Source organism: Oncorhynchus masou, chromosome 9 (assembly GCF_036934945.1).
Source record: "Oncorhynchus masou masou isolate Uvic2021 chromosome 9, UVic_Omas_1.1, whole genome shotgun sequence".
In the NCBI taxonomy this organism is placed as follows: domain Eukaryota; kingdom Metazoa; phylum Chordata; class Actinopteri; order Salmoniformes; family Salmonidae; genus Oncorhynchus; species Oncorhynchus masou.
The window spans coordinates 26,926,130-26,940,417 of record NC_088220.1 but is presented as its reverse complement, the minus strand read 5'-3'; the positions used below and the strand labels follow the sequence as shown (position 1 = coordinate 26,940,417).

The 14,288-nt window shown below is 44.7% G+C and overlaps 1 protein-coding gene across 3 annotated transcripts; it reads right to left on the bottom strand.

The window, feature by feature from the left end:
• Positions 1 to 53: 53 nt before the first annotated feature.
• LOC135545758 (zinc finger protein 517-like) lies at positions 54 to 13,801 on the bottom strand. 3 transcript variants are annotated; one of them, XM_064973599.1, is made up of 3 exons: positions 13,259 to 13,801; positions 12,491 to 13,000; positions 54 to 1,029 (listed from the first exon to the last, which is right to left on the bottom strand). In XM_064973599.1, the coding sequence occupies exons 2-3, from the start codon at positions 12,807 to 12,809 to the stop codon at positions 140 to 142; spliced, it is 1,209 nt and encodes a 402-aa protein (XP_064829671.1). In that variant the 5' UTR covers positions 12,810 to 13,000; positions 13,259 to 13,801; the 3' UTR covers positions 54 to 139. The 3 variants fall into 3 exon arrangements, with proteins under 3 accessions (XP_064829671.1, XP_064829670.1, XP_064829672.1); XM_064973598.1 differs by having other exon boundaries at positions 13,419 to 13,801; XM_064973600.1 differs by lacking the exon at positions 13,259 to 13,801 and adding an exon at positions 13,087 to 13,252.
• Between the last annotated feature and the right edge of the window lie 487 nt (positions 13,802 to 14,288).

Genomic DNA, 14,288 nt, shown 5'->3' with positions numbered 1-14,288 from the left:
GAGAATAACTTATTTACAAAGTTTATTCCTCTCAACATTAAATGAATCACCAACTAATAGATACATTGAACATAGTACATGTGGGCAGTTATCCCCCCCCCCTCTGATTTTCTAAATCAACATGCTTCATGTCAAAGGTCTACCTTGCTGCATGAATCTGTTCATGTATTTTCAGGTCCACTCTAGAATAGAATCTGTTCCCACAGTCTGTGCAGTTGTAAGGCCTCTCTGCAGTGTGAAGGACCCTGTGTTTCTCCAAGCCGCTCTGAAGGCTGAAGCTCTTCCCACACTGAGAGCAGCTGAATGCTCTCTCCCTCGTGTGGCGCTGCATGTGTACCCTGAAGTGGCACATGTACACAAAACCCATACCACACTGGGAGCAGGTGAAGGCCTTCTTCCCTGTGTGGTGGTACTTCTGGTGGTCTTTCAGGTTTCGGAGCTGAGGGAAGCTCTTCCCACAGTGTGGACAGCTGAAGGGTTTGACCCTCAGCTGTGCCGTTGTGTTGATGCTTTCGAGGGCCCCCACAGCATGCTCTGTCCCCTGTGTGGGTATCACTGACCTTGAAAGTAGGAGCTGCTCCTTCCTGATCCATGGTGTTGGAGGTAGTGGAGGCTCCCTGGCCAATGGTGCTGGAGGTAGAGGTGGAGGCTCACTGTCCCATGGTGCTGGAGGAAAAGGCTCACTGGCCCATGGTGCTGGAGGAAGAGGCTCACTGGCCCATGGTGCTGGGAGTGGAGGTGGAGGCTGAGGCTCACTGGTCCAAGCCCCAGCATGTGAGCTCAATCTCTGCAGACGACTCAGGCTCACTATGGAGGCATCTGTGGATGTGACCATCTGGGTAACCAGATCCTCCCAGTCATTGGGCTCTTCTTTGATATGGACGACATGGGCCTCCCTCTCGTCCATCCTTTCAGAGACACAGGAAGAGCTGGGTGTGGCCATTTCCTGTGGACCCTTTCTCTCTGGGAGAGTGCTGGGTCCACCTGACTGGAACATCTCCTGTTTGATAACACAACCTTCCTCTGCTCCTGAGGATGGAACAGAATTAAGTTATAGATCCTATATCAGGTGTGTATTAGTCTGATTAATCAGGCTGTAATACACAATTAATTGGTATATACAGCCTGAAACTAATGCCTGCAAAACTGTGTAAAATGCTCGTTAAAAGCCAGAATAGTGAATACAATTACATTTAAACTCTAGCGGTTGTCTGTGTGGTTTGTCCTTCAGCTGCTCAAAATTTGAGACAAAATATACACAGTTAAGTGTTCTTTTCTACATTTTTTAAAGAGTTGGTAGGTATATGGTCAGTAGGTATATGGTTCAGTTCAGCACTGAAGCAAAGTTAGTTTTATATTCGATATTCAGTTCTCTCATCAATAGCTACTGAACCAATCTTATTTAAATACAAAAAAAGTGGATTGTTCTCCATCCCCCCCTGATTCAGAATATAAACATTTTATACCAATAAAAATAACTTTACCTCTGTGCCGAACCAAACTATATAGCTACCGGCTCTTTAAAGTCGGGATAAACAATACTTTTCTGTGGATATTTTGCCTCAAGTTTTGAGCAGCTGAAGGACAAACCACACAGAAACCAGTACACCCTCCGATGAACCATCAAAACAGGCAAAGCGCCAATACAGGACTAAGATCGAATCCTACTACACCGGCTCTGACGCGCATCGGATGTGGCAGGGCTTGCAAACTATTACGGATTACAAAGGGAAACCCAGCAAGCTGCCCAGTGACACGAGCCTACCAGGAGCTAAATGCCTTCTATGCTCGCTACAAGGCAAGCAACACTGATCCATGCATGAGAGCACTAGCTGTTCCGGACAACTGTGTGATCACGCTCTCCGTAGCCAATGTGAGTAAGACCTTTAAACAGGTTAACATTCACAAGGCCGCAGGGCCAGACGGAGTACGAGGACGCGTACTCAGAGCATGCGTTGACCCGCTAGCATGTGTCTTCACTGACATTTTCAACCTCTCCCTGACCCAGTCTGTAATACCTACATGTTTTAAGCAGATCACCATAGACCCTGTGCCCAAGAACGCCAAGGTCTAAATGAATATCGCCCCGTAGCCATGAAATGCTCTGAAAGGCTGGGCATGGTTCACATCAACACCATCATCCCAGACACCCTGGAACCACTCCAATTCGCATACCACCCCAACAGATCCACAGATGACACAATCTCTATTACACTCCACACTGCCCTTTCCCACTTGGACAAGAGGAACACCTATGTGAGAATGCTGTTCCTTGACTTCAGCGCAGCGTTCAACACCATAGTGCCCTCTAAGCCCATCACTAAGCTAAGGACCCTGGGACTGAACACCTCCCTCTGCAACTGGATCCTGGACTTCCTGACGGACCACTCCCAGGCGGTAAGGGTAGGCAACAACACATCCGCAGCGCTGACCCTCAACACAGGGGCCCCTCAGGGGTGTGTGCTTAGGGTTGTGTGCTTCCCCTCCTGTACTGAAATCAAATAAAATTGTATTTATCACATGCTTTGTGAACAACAGGTGTGGACTAACAGTGAAATGCTTCCACAACAACGCAGAGAAAATATAGAAAAATTGAAACGTAAAGCACATAATAATAAATAATAGATACACAATGAGTAATGATAACTTGGCTACAGGGTACCAGTAGAGTCAATGTGCAGTGGTACACGGTAATAGATGGAAAATATGTACATTTAACTAGGAATAAAATTACAGATAGCAAACAGTACCCGCAGCAGCAGCATATGTGATGAGTCAAAAAAGTGTGTGGGGAGGGGGGCGGTATACCGTATTTTATGACATACCTGTATTGATGCAGGTACCGGTTTGGGTTTTTACTTTACCTTCTATGCCAATATTTAAATGTTAAGTTTGTTAACTATGATACGCCATGTGTAATGTCAATTTTTATAATTTACTTCGCTACTTGAGTCATCTCTCTCCGCTCTCTCCCTGCCACTTTCCACACAGACTCCGAAGCCACTAGCTAGCAGTCAGCTATCCTTTGCTAGCGGTCATCAGCTACCTTGATCCCGGACAACTCTCGCCAGTCTGTACAGCGTGACTCAAACCAGAGCTAGTCGGACTTATTCTTCTCGATATCTCCGGATTCCTACCGCAAGCTCTGAACTATTTTATTTTTAAACATTTTCATTATGATATTTTTTTCTTTATTTTTTCCACCTGGAACTTTAGCAGCTAACGACCCCTGAACGCACAGCCGCTTTTCTGCGGCCTGCTAGCTATCTGGACTGCTGACTTAAGAGGCCCTTCGGACATATTTCTTCCGCCACTATACATATTTTGCCAATTGGCCTGGTTTACCACACGGAGCCCTGCTGATCCGTCCGCTGGTGTAACTGCACAAGGGGGCACAACAGACTTCCCTCCGTCGCGTCATCCCTCTAAGGCCTTTCTGTTAGCCTGCTAGCCCCGTGCCGCTAGCTGCTTGAAGCCACGCTCTGGACTTGTATGATTACCCGGCTACACATGCCTTTCCCTAACGTCACCATGCCGGGTCGATTGCTGTTCTGGTTTGTAACTATTGTTTTATTTCACTGTTGAGGCTCTAGCACTGCTCAACACACCCCGGCTAACAATTTAGTTCCACCCCCCACACACGCAGTGACATCACCTGGTTTAAATGCTATTTCTAGAGACAATATCTCTTTTATTATCACTATATGCACAAGTTTACCCCCACTGTATTCACATCCTACTATACCTTTGTCTGAACATTATGCCTTGAATATATTCTACCGTCCCCAGAAATCTGCTCCTTTAACTCTCTGTTCTGAACATATTAGGCGTCCAGTTTTGTTAGCCATTAGCCGTATCCTTATCCTACTCCTCTGTTCCTCTGGTGATGTAGAGGTTAATCCAGGCCCTGCAGTGTCTCCCTCCACTCCCATCCCCCAGGCTCTCTCATTTGTTGACTTTTGCAACCGTAAACGCCTTGGTTTCATGCATGTTAACATTAGAAGCCTCCTCCCTAAGTTTGTTTTATTCACTGCCCTAGCACACTCCACCAATCCGGATGTCCTAGTCGTGTCTGAATCTTGGCTTAGGAAGAACACCAAAAACCTTGACATTTCCATTCCTAACTATAACATTTTACGACAAGATAGAACTGCCAAAGGGGGCGGTGTTGCAATTTACTGCAAAGATAGCCTGCAGAGTTCTGTCCTACTATCCAGGTCTGTACCCAAACAATTTGAGCTTCTACTTCTAAAAATTAACCTTTCCAGAAACAAATCTCTCACCGTTGCCACTTTCTATAGACCACCCTCTGCCCCCAGCTGTGCTCTCGACACCATATGTGATTTGATTGCCCCCCACCTATCTTCTGAGCTCATGCTGCTAGGTGACCTTAACACCCCGGCCATCCTACAATCTAAGCTTGATGCCCTCAATCTCACACAATTTATCAATGAACCTACCAGATATAACCCCAAATCCGTAAACACGGCCACCCTCCTAGATATCATCCTAACTAACTCACCCTCCAAATACACCTCTGCTGTTTTCAACCAAGATCACTGCCTCATTGCCTGCATCCGCAAGGAGTCAGTGAGCAAACGACCACCCCTCATCACTGTCCAACGCTCCCTAAAACACTTCTGCGAGCAGGCCTTTCTAATCGACCTGGCCGGGGTATCCTGGAACGACATTGACCTCATCCCGACAGTAGAGGATGACTGGTTATTCTTTAAAAGTGCCTTCCTCACCATCTTAAATAGGTATGCCCCATTCAAAAAATGTAGAACCAGGAATAGATTTTGCCCTTGGTTCACTCCAGACTTGTCTGCCCTTGACCAGCACAAAAACATCCTGTGGCGTTCTGTATTAGCATCGAATAGCCCCCGTGATATGCAACTTTTCAGGGAAGTTAGGAACCAATATACACAGGCAGTTAGGAAAGCTGAGGCTAGCTTTTTTAAACAGAAATTTGCATCCTGCAGTACAAACTCCAAAAAGTTCTGGGACACTGTAGAGTCCATGGAGAATAAGAGCACCTCATGCCAGCTACCCACTGCTCTGAGGCTAGGAAACACTGTTACAACCGACAAATCCACTATAATTGAGAATTTCAATAAGCATTTCTCTACGACTGGCCATACTTTCCACCTGGCTACCTCTACCCCGGTTAACTGCCCAGGACCCTCCACAGCAACCCACCCAAGCCCCCACCATTTCTCCTTCACCCATATCCAGATAGCTGATGTTCTGAAAGAGCTAAAAAATCTGGACCCCTACAAATCAGCCGGGCTAGACAATCTGGACCCTCTCTTTCTTAAATTATCTGCCGAAATTGTTGCAACCCCTATTACTAGCCTGTTCAACCTCTCTTTTGTATCGTCTGAGATTCCCAGAGATTGGAAAGCTGCTGTGGTCATCCCCCTCTTCGAAGGGGGAGACACTCTAGACCCAAACTGCTACAGACCTATATCTATCCTACCCTGTATCTCTAAGGTCTTCGAAAGCCAAGTTAACAAACAGATTACTGACCATTTTGAATCACATCGTACCTTCTCCGCTATGCAATCTGGTTTCCGAGCTGGTCATGGGTGCACCTCAGCCACGCTCAAGGTTCTTAACGATATCATAACCGCCATCGGTAAGAGACATTACTGTGCAGCTGTATTCATCGACCTGGCCAAGGCTTTTGACTCTGTCAATCACCACATTCTTATTGGCAGACTCAACAGCCTTGGTTTCTCAAATGATTGCCTCGCCTGGTTCACCAACTACTTCTCTGATAGAGCTCAGTGTGTCAAATCGGAGGGCCTGTTGTCCGGACCTCTGGCAGTCTCTATGGGGGTGCCACAGGGTTCAATTCTCGGGCCAACTCTCTTCTCTGTATACATCAATGATGTCGCTCTTGCTGCTGGTGATTCTCTAATCCACCTCTACGCAGATGACACCATTCTGTATACTTATGGTCCTTCTTTGGACACTGTGTTACCTAACCTCCAGACGAGCTTCAATGCCATACAACTCTCCTTCCGTGGCCTCCAACTGCTCTTAAACGCAAGTAAAACTAAATGCATGCTTTTCAACCGATCATTGCCCGCACCTGCCCGCCCATCCAGCATCACTACTCTGGACGGCTCTGACTTAGAATACGTGGATAACTACAAATACCTAGGTGTCTGGCTAGACTGTAAACTATCCTTCCAGGCTCACATTAAGCATCTCCAATCAAAAATTAAATCTAGAATCGGCTTCCTATTTCGCAAAACAAAGCTTCCTTCACTCATTCTGCCAAACATACCCTCGTAAAACTGACCATCCTACCAATCCTTGACTTCGGCGATGTCATCTATAAAATAGCCTCCAACACTCTACTCAGCAAACTGGATGTAGTCTATCACAGTGCCATCCGTTTTGTCACCAAAGTCCCATATACTACCCACCACTGCGACCTGTACGCTCTCGTTGGCTGGCCCTCGCTTATTATGCAAAGCAATAATTTATTAGCCACATGAAGTAGCTAAGAGAAAACATGCAATCAAACCAAAGCTAAAAGAGTCCCGTAGGAAACACTTACCAAAACTTTAGTTCCTACCCTGTCACAATAACTGCTCCCTGGCATTTTAATTCGTTGTCATCTCAAACAACACTGTATTCAAAGTGCCCAGTATTATATTCTAATTATAGAATAACTATTGTAATTCTATTTCCATGATTCCAACAGTTTTGCTCTAATTCACAAGTCAAATCGCAATTGCAACATTTGGTTAAAAATAAGTCCTAGATTATTTGCTAATATCGTGCAGCCCTATGTGACAGTGTGGAAGTGATCTCTATTGAGCAGTGGTGTAAAGTATTTAAGTACAAATACTTTCAAGTACTACTTAAGTCTTTTTGTTGGTATCTGTACTTCACTTTTTATTTTTGACAACTTTTACTTTTACTTCACAACATTCCTAAAAAAATACTGTACTTTTTACTCCATACATTTTCCCTGACACCTAAAAGTACTCGTTACATTTTGAATGCTTAGCAGGACAGGAAAATGGTCAAATTCACACACTTGTCAAGACAACATCACTGGTCATCTACTATCTCTGATATGGAGGACTCACTAAACACAAATGCTTTGTATGTAAATTATGTCTGAGTGTTGGAGTGTGCCCCCGGCTATTCGTAAATAAAATTTAAAAAAAGAAAATGGTGCCATCTGGTTCGCTTAACATAGGGAATTTGAAATGATTTATACTTTTACTTCTGATACTTAAGTACATTTTATCAATTACATTTACTTTTGATACTTAAGTATATTTAAAACCAAAAACTTTCAAAATTTTACTCAAGTAGTATTTTACTGAGTGACTTTCACTTTTATTTGAGTAATGTTCTATTATCAGATCTTTACTTTTACTCAAGTATGACAATTGGGTACTTTTTCCACCACTGCAACTGAGTGCAGGGCATGCAGAAATGAAAAGTGCTGAAATTTGTTTTGGTTGAAGCTGAATTGAATAGTATAAAACAATCAGAATGGAGAAATACTAATTGAAATCACTTAGAATGTATGTGTTGACACCCTAGGATCACTCACTACTCATGAAGCAAATGTAGAACTTCTATTATTCAAAAACTAAAAACTCTTCAATTAAAAAAAAAATACTGTGATATAATATTTTGTCCATATTGCCCAGCCCTAAAACTTGGTTAATAAGTACCGCTTTCCATGCGGTAGCATAGGGCCTTCCTCTGACATCATCTGGTATAAAGGTCCTGACTGGAAGGGAGCTCGGCCCAAGTGATGTACTGGGCTGTAACGCCTTGCAGTCAGATGCCAAGCAGTTGCCATACCAAGTGGTGATGCAGCCAGTCAAGATGCTCTTAATGGCGCAGCTGTAGAACGTTTTGAGGATCTGAGGGCCCATGCCAAATATTTTCAGACTCCTAGGGGGGAATAGGCATTGTTGTTCACACTTCAAATCAAATCAAATCAAATTTTATTTGTCACATACACATGGTTAGCAGATGTTAATGCGAGTGTAGCGAAATGCTTGTGCTTCTAGTTCCGACAATGCAGTAATAACCAACAAGTAATCTAACAAACAATTCCTAAACTACTGTCTTATACACAGTGTAAGGGGATAAAGAATATGTACATAAGGATATATGAATGAGTGATGGTACAGAGCAGCATAGGCAAGATACAGTAGATGGTATCGAGTACAGTATATACATATGAGATGAGTATGTAAACAAAGTGGCATAGTTAAAGTGGCTAGTGATACATGTATAACATAAGGATGCAGTTGATGATATAGAGTACAGTATATACGTATGCATATGAGATGAATAATGTAGGGTAAGTAACATTATATAAGGTAGCATTGTTTAAAGTGGCTAGTGATATATTTACATCATTTCCCATCAATCCCCATTATTAAAGTGGCTGGAGTTGAGTCAGTGTCAGTGTGTTGGCAGCAGCCACTCAATGTTAGTGGTGGCTGTTTAACAGTCTGATGGCCTTGAGATAGAAGCTGTTTTTCAGTCTCTCGGTCCCAGCTTTGATGCACCTGTACTGACCTCGCCTTCTGGATGATAGCGGGGTGAACAGGCAGTGGCTCGGGTGGTTGATGTCCTTGATGATCTTTATGGCCTTCCTGTAACATCGGGTGGTGTAGGTGTCCTGGAGGGCAGGTAGTTTGCCCCGGTGATGCGTTGTGCAGACCTCACTACCCTCTGGAGAGCCTTACGGTTGAGGGCGGAGCAGTTGCCGTACCAGGCGGTGATACAGCCCGCCAGGATGCTCTCGATTGTGCATCTGTAGAAGTTTGTGAGTGCTTTTGGTGACAAGCTGAATTTCTTCAGCCTCCTGAGGTTGAAGAGGCGCTGCTGCGCCTTCTTCACGATGCTGTCTGTGTGAGTGGACCAATTCAGTTTGTCTGTGATGTGTATGCCGAGGAACTTAAAACTTGCTACCCTCTCCACTACTGTTCCATCGATGTGGATAGGGGGGTGTTCCCTCTGCTGTTTCCTGAAGTCCACAATCATCTCCTTAGTTTTGTTGACGTTGAGTGTGAGGTTATTTTCCTGACACCACACTCCGAGGGCCCTCACCTCCTCCCTGTAGGCCGTCTCGTCGTTGTTGGTAATCAAGCCTACCACTGTTGTGTCGTCCGCAAACTTGATGATAGAGTTGGAGGCGTGCGTGGCCACGCAGTCGTGGGTGAACAGGGAGTACAGGAGAGGGCTCAGAACGCACCCTTGTGGGGCCCCAGTGTTGAGGGCGGCCCGTCAGGAAGTCCAGTACCCAGTTGCACAGGGCGGGGTCGAGACCCAGGGTCTCGAGCTTGATGACGAGCTTGGAGAGTACTATGGTGTTGAATGCCGAGCTGTAGTCGATGAACAGCATTCTCACATAGGTATTCCTCTTGTCCAGATGGGTTAGGGCAGTGTGCAGTGTGGTTGAGATTGCATCGTCTGTGGACCTATTTGGGCGGTAAGCAAATTGGAGTGGGTCTAGGGTGTCAGGTAGGGTGGAGGTGATATGGTCCTTGACTAGTCTCTCAAAGCACTTCATGATGACGGAAGTGAGTGCTACGGGGCGGTAGTCGTTTAGCTCAGTTACCTTAGCTTTCTCGGGAACAGGAACAATGGTGGCCCTCTTGAAGCATGTGGGAACAGCAGACTGGTATAGGGATTGATTGAATATGTCCGTAAACACACCAGCCAGCTGGTCTGCGCATGCTCTGGGGCGCGGCTGGGGATGCCGTCTGGGCCTGCAGCCTTGCGAGGGTTAACACGTTTAAATGTTTTACTCACCTCGGCTGCAGTGAAGGAGAGACCGCATGTTTCCGTTGCAGGCCGTGTCAGTGGCACTGTATTGTCCTCAAAGCGGGCAAAAAAGTTATTTAGTCTGCCTGGGAGCAAGACATCCTGGTCCGTGACTGGGCTGGATTTCTTCCTGTAGTCCGTGATTGACTGTAGACCCTGCCACATGCCTCTTGTGTCTGAGCCGTTGAATTGAGATTCTACTTTGTCTCTGTACTGACGCTTAGCTTGTTTGATAGCCTTGCAGAGGGAATAGCTGCACTGTTTGTACTCGGTCATGTTACCAGACACCTTGCCCTGATTAAAAGCAGTGGTTCACGCTTTCAGTTTCACGCGAATGCTGCCATCAATCCACGGTTTCTCGTTAGGGAATGTTTTAATCGTTGCTATGGGAACGACATCTTCAACGCACGTTCTAATGAACTCGCACACCGAATCAGCGTATTCGTCCATGTTGTTATCTGACGCAATACGAAACATGTCCCAGTCCACGTGATGGAAGCAGTCTTGGAGTGTGGAGTCAGCTTGGTCGGACCAGCGTTGGACAGACCTCAGCGTGGGAGCTTCTTGTTTCAGTTTCTGTCTGTAGGCAGGGATCAGCAAAATGGAGTCGTGGTCAGCTTTTCCGAAAGGGAGGCGGGGCAGGGCCTTATATGCGTCGCAGAAGTTAGAGTAACAGTGATCCAAGGTTTTTCCACCCCTGGTTGCGCAATCGATATGCTGATAAAATTTAGGGAGTCTTGTTTTCAGATTAGCCTTGTTAAAATCCCCAGCTACAATGAATGCAGCATCAGGATAAATGGTTTCCAGTTTGCAAAGAGTTAAATAAAGTTCGTTCAGAGCCATCGATGTGTCTGCTTGGGGGGGATATATACGGCTGTGATTATAATCGAAGAGAATTCTCTTGGTAGATAATGCGGTCTACATTTGATTGTGAGGAATTCTAAATCAGGTGAACAGAAGGATTTGAGTTTCTGTATGTTTCTTTCATCGCACCATGTCTCGTTAGCCATAAGGCATACGCCCCCACCCCAAGCAGACACATCTTCACGACTGTGTTGGTGTGTTTGGACCAGTGGAGGCTGCTGAGGAAAGGACGCCTCATAATAATGGCTGGAACGAAGCAAATGGAATGCATCAAACTAATTCCGCTCCAGCCATTACCACGAGCCCGTCCTCCCCAATTAAGGTGCCACCAACCTCCTGTGGTTTGGACCATGATAGATCCTTAGTGATGTGGACACTGAGGACCTTGAAGCTCTCCACCTGCTACACTACGGCCCTGTCGATGTGAATGGGGGCTTGCTCGGCCCTCCGTTTCCTATAGCTCCTTTGTCTTGCTCAGATTGAGGGAGAGGTTGTTGTAATGGCACGACACTGACATATTTCTGACCTACTGCCTATAGGCTGTCTTATTGTCGTCGGTGATCAGGCCTACCACAACCGTGTCAAGCAGCTCGATCACTGGGGCCAAGCTCCCTACCCTCCAAGACCTCTTTACCAGGCAGTGTCAGAGGAAGGCCCTAAAACTGGTCAAAGACTCCAGACACCTAAATCATAGACTGTTCTCTCTGCTACCACATGACAAGTGGTACAACTGCAAAGTCTGGAACCAACAGGACCCTGAACAGCTTCTACCCCTCCAAGCCTTAAGACTGCTTTAGAGTTAGTCTGGGTAGCTATTGGGCAACTATTTTGCTATCCTGATTAGTGTTGTCACAACACCAGAATTTTGACTTCGATACCAGGTTTAGTATCACAATACTCAATACATCACAATACTCGATACCACAAAAAAATGGCATATTAGCCAAAGTCACTTGATCCAGACAGAGCAGTAGCTGAGTTTCTGTTTAATTGGCGGCCATTTTTTTGTTCAATATCATTATCATATTAGAACATTTTTACATCATTTTTTTTAGAGCCATGTTTGCATTAATTGGATCAATTATACAATCAATTTGACTTTGTTTTTAACAATCTAACTACAAACAACATAATGGTAATCATTTATTTTAATGGTAAATCTCTATTTACACGGAATATTCTGACTCATCATATATGCTGCTGCAACGGTTGATGGTCTGTCAGTTTATTCCGAGTTATATGTACATATCTACCTCAAATACCTCATATCCCTGCACATAAACACGGTACTGGTACCACGTGTATATAGCCATGTTATTACCTCGTACCCCTGCACATTAACTCGGTACTGGTACCCTGTGTATATAGCCAAGTTATTACATCATACACCTGCACATTAACTCAGTACTGGTACCCCTTGTTTATAGCCAAGTTATCGTTACTCATTGTGTATCTATTATTACGTGGTACTTTTTATTATTTGCACATTTTATTTCTCTCTGCACTGTTGGGAAAGATTTAGAAGCATTTCACTGTTAGCCCACACACCTGTTGTTTACGAAGCATGTGATCAATAGAATTAGATTTTAATTTGAGTACATTTAAATGACATTTTATTCGTATTCTGGCTTGTAAGGACAATGTACACGATTTTGCAGGTATATGTTTCAGGCTGTATATACCAATTAATTGTGTATTACAGCCTGATTAATCAGACTGTGTGTGTGTGTGTGTGTGTGTGTGTGTGTGTGTGTGTGTGTGTGTGTGTGTGTGTGTGTGTGTATATATATATATCCTCACTCACCTAACAGAGCCTCTTCCCTCTCCTCAGTGTCTCCAGCACAACCACATCTTCTACACACCCCCCTCTGCTCTCTCTCTTCTCTCTTCTTTTTCTGCTCTCTCTCTTCAACTTCCCTCTTCCTCTCCTCCTCTCCATCCCTCCATCTCTGCTCACACTGCTGCAGCCTCTCCTTCAAGATTTCCACATCCCGCTTGCTCCCGGTCACTTCCTTCAGGAAGCTGTCCTTCACCAGCCGAGTGATCTCATGCACAGCAGTTTTGAGGACTGTTTCCATGACTCCATTGAGCTGGTACTGGAAGGTGAGGATGGCCTCTGACATAACTGCAACAACATCAATCCAACACTGGAAAATCAACCCCCCCTTCCCTTATTTGTACCAGTCCCAGAGTTCACAGTCTTCTATGGATGAGCTGCCCCCCTTGTTTCCCAGTTTGGTTCACTATAATGGAAAGACTTGGATTTAGCCTCCTACAGATCACACCAGTGCCCCGAGTCAGGTCTCTCTTCCTCCTAGAAACAGGGGCAAACTGTCAAATACACCAAATGTGGTCTTGGTGTGCCTCAAATATCTGGTCGGTTATAGGCAACTCACTTACCAATGATTTAGCGCAGCAACATGCTCGTAACTAACAAATTAATAAACCCGTACACCCTTTTTTACTTGTGGGTAGGTGGTATGCATGTATCAAACTTGCTAGCTAGCTTTAGCTACAGATAATAACAGTGTAGTACTGCAGAAGGTCTGTCCATTTCACAAAATATTCTTACCACTTCCCAAACGTTGTTGTTCGTCATAAAAAAATCAGCTAGTTACAAATATCCTCTCTCCTAGAACTGTACACATACGTAACAAAGACAGGTGGCTAGCTAGCTACTGGAATAAGCTAACAGCTACTAGATAGACGGTTATAACAAAGATATAACTAACCCAATAAGGTTCAGTGTCTTTTAGAGTGTGAGCAAATGAAGCATAGTGGGCAGATCAAGCAAGGAATAAGGGCAAAACCAAGCACGAGCTGGAGATATCCTATAGGCACATTGTAGCATTATTTCCGTATTTCCGTTAGGGAACGCCCCTCTGTGAAGTGCGCGTGTGCACAAACTCGATTCGACCTTACATCGAGTCATTTAAAACGAGTGCATGTTGTCAAAGCGTCAAATCTATAAAAACCTAGTGCATTGTGTTCGTAACAGATTTTAGTTTTGAGACCAGGAAAGGTATTCAGATCAGACGTTTCATTGATTAGAAAATCAGACCAGTTTAACCAAGCTCACACTACCCGCAACTAGACGTCATCTCACTCACCATATTTGGTGGTGAGGAAACGTTCTAAATGGATGCTTCACCTTTATAGCCGCTGTGACGTGTCGGGTTACCTCTTCTGTCTTTGGCTAGACTGGAGAAGGTTGGGTCCCGTCCCTTTGCTCTGTGACATCGAGGTGATCATACTGCGAATGCAATTGCGCAGAACTCGTACATATTTTTCTTCATTGGAGTCTCTGCCAGAGTAACATAACTTCCTCTGGCAAATAACTATGCCACTTTGTTTACATACTCATATGTATATACTGTACTCGATACCATCTACTGTATCTTGCCTATGCTGCTCTGTACCATCACTCATTCATATATCCTTATGTACATATTCTTTATCCCCTTACACTGTGTATAAGACAGTAGTTTAGGAATTGTTTGTTAGATTACTTGTTGGTTATTACTGCATTGTCGGAACTAGAAGCACAAGCATTTCGCTACACTCGCATTAACATCTGCTAACCATGTGTATGTGACAAATAA

Coding starts and splice junctions, on each gene's coding strand:
- LOC135545758 (XM_064973599.1), bottom strand. CDS start 12,809: ATGTCAGAGGCCATCCTCACCTTCCAGTACCAGCTCAATGGAGTCATG. Junction 1,030..12,490: donor GAGGGAAGAGGCTCTGTTAG/GTGAGTGAGGAT, acceptor TTCCATCCTCAG/GAGCAGAGGAAGGTTGTGTT.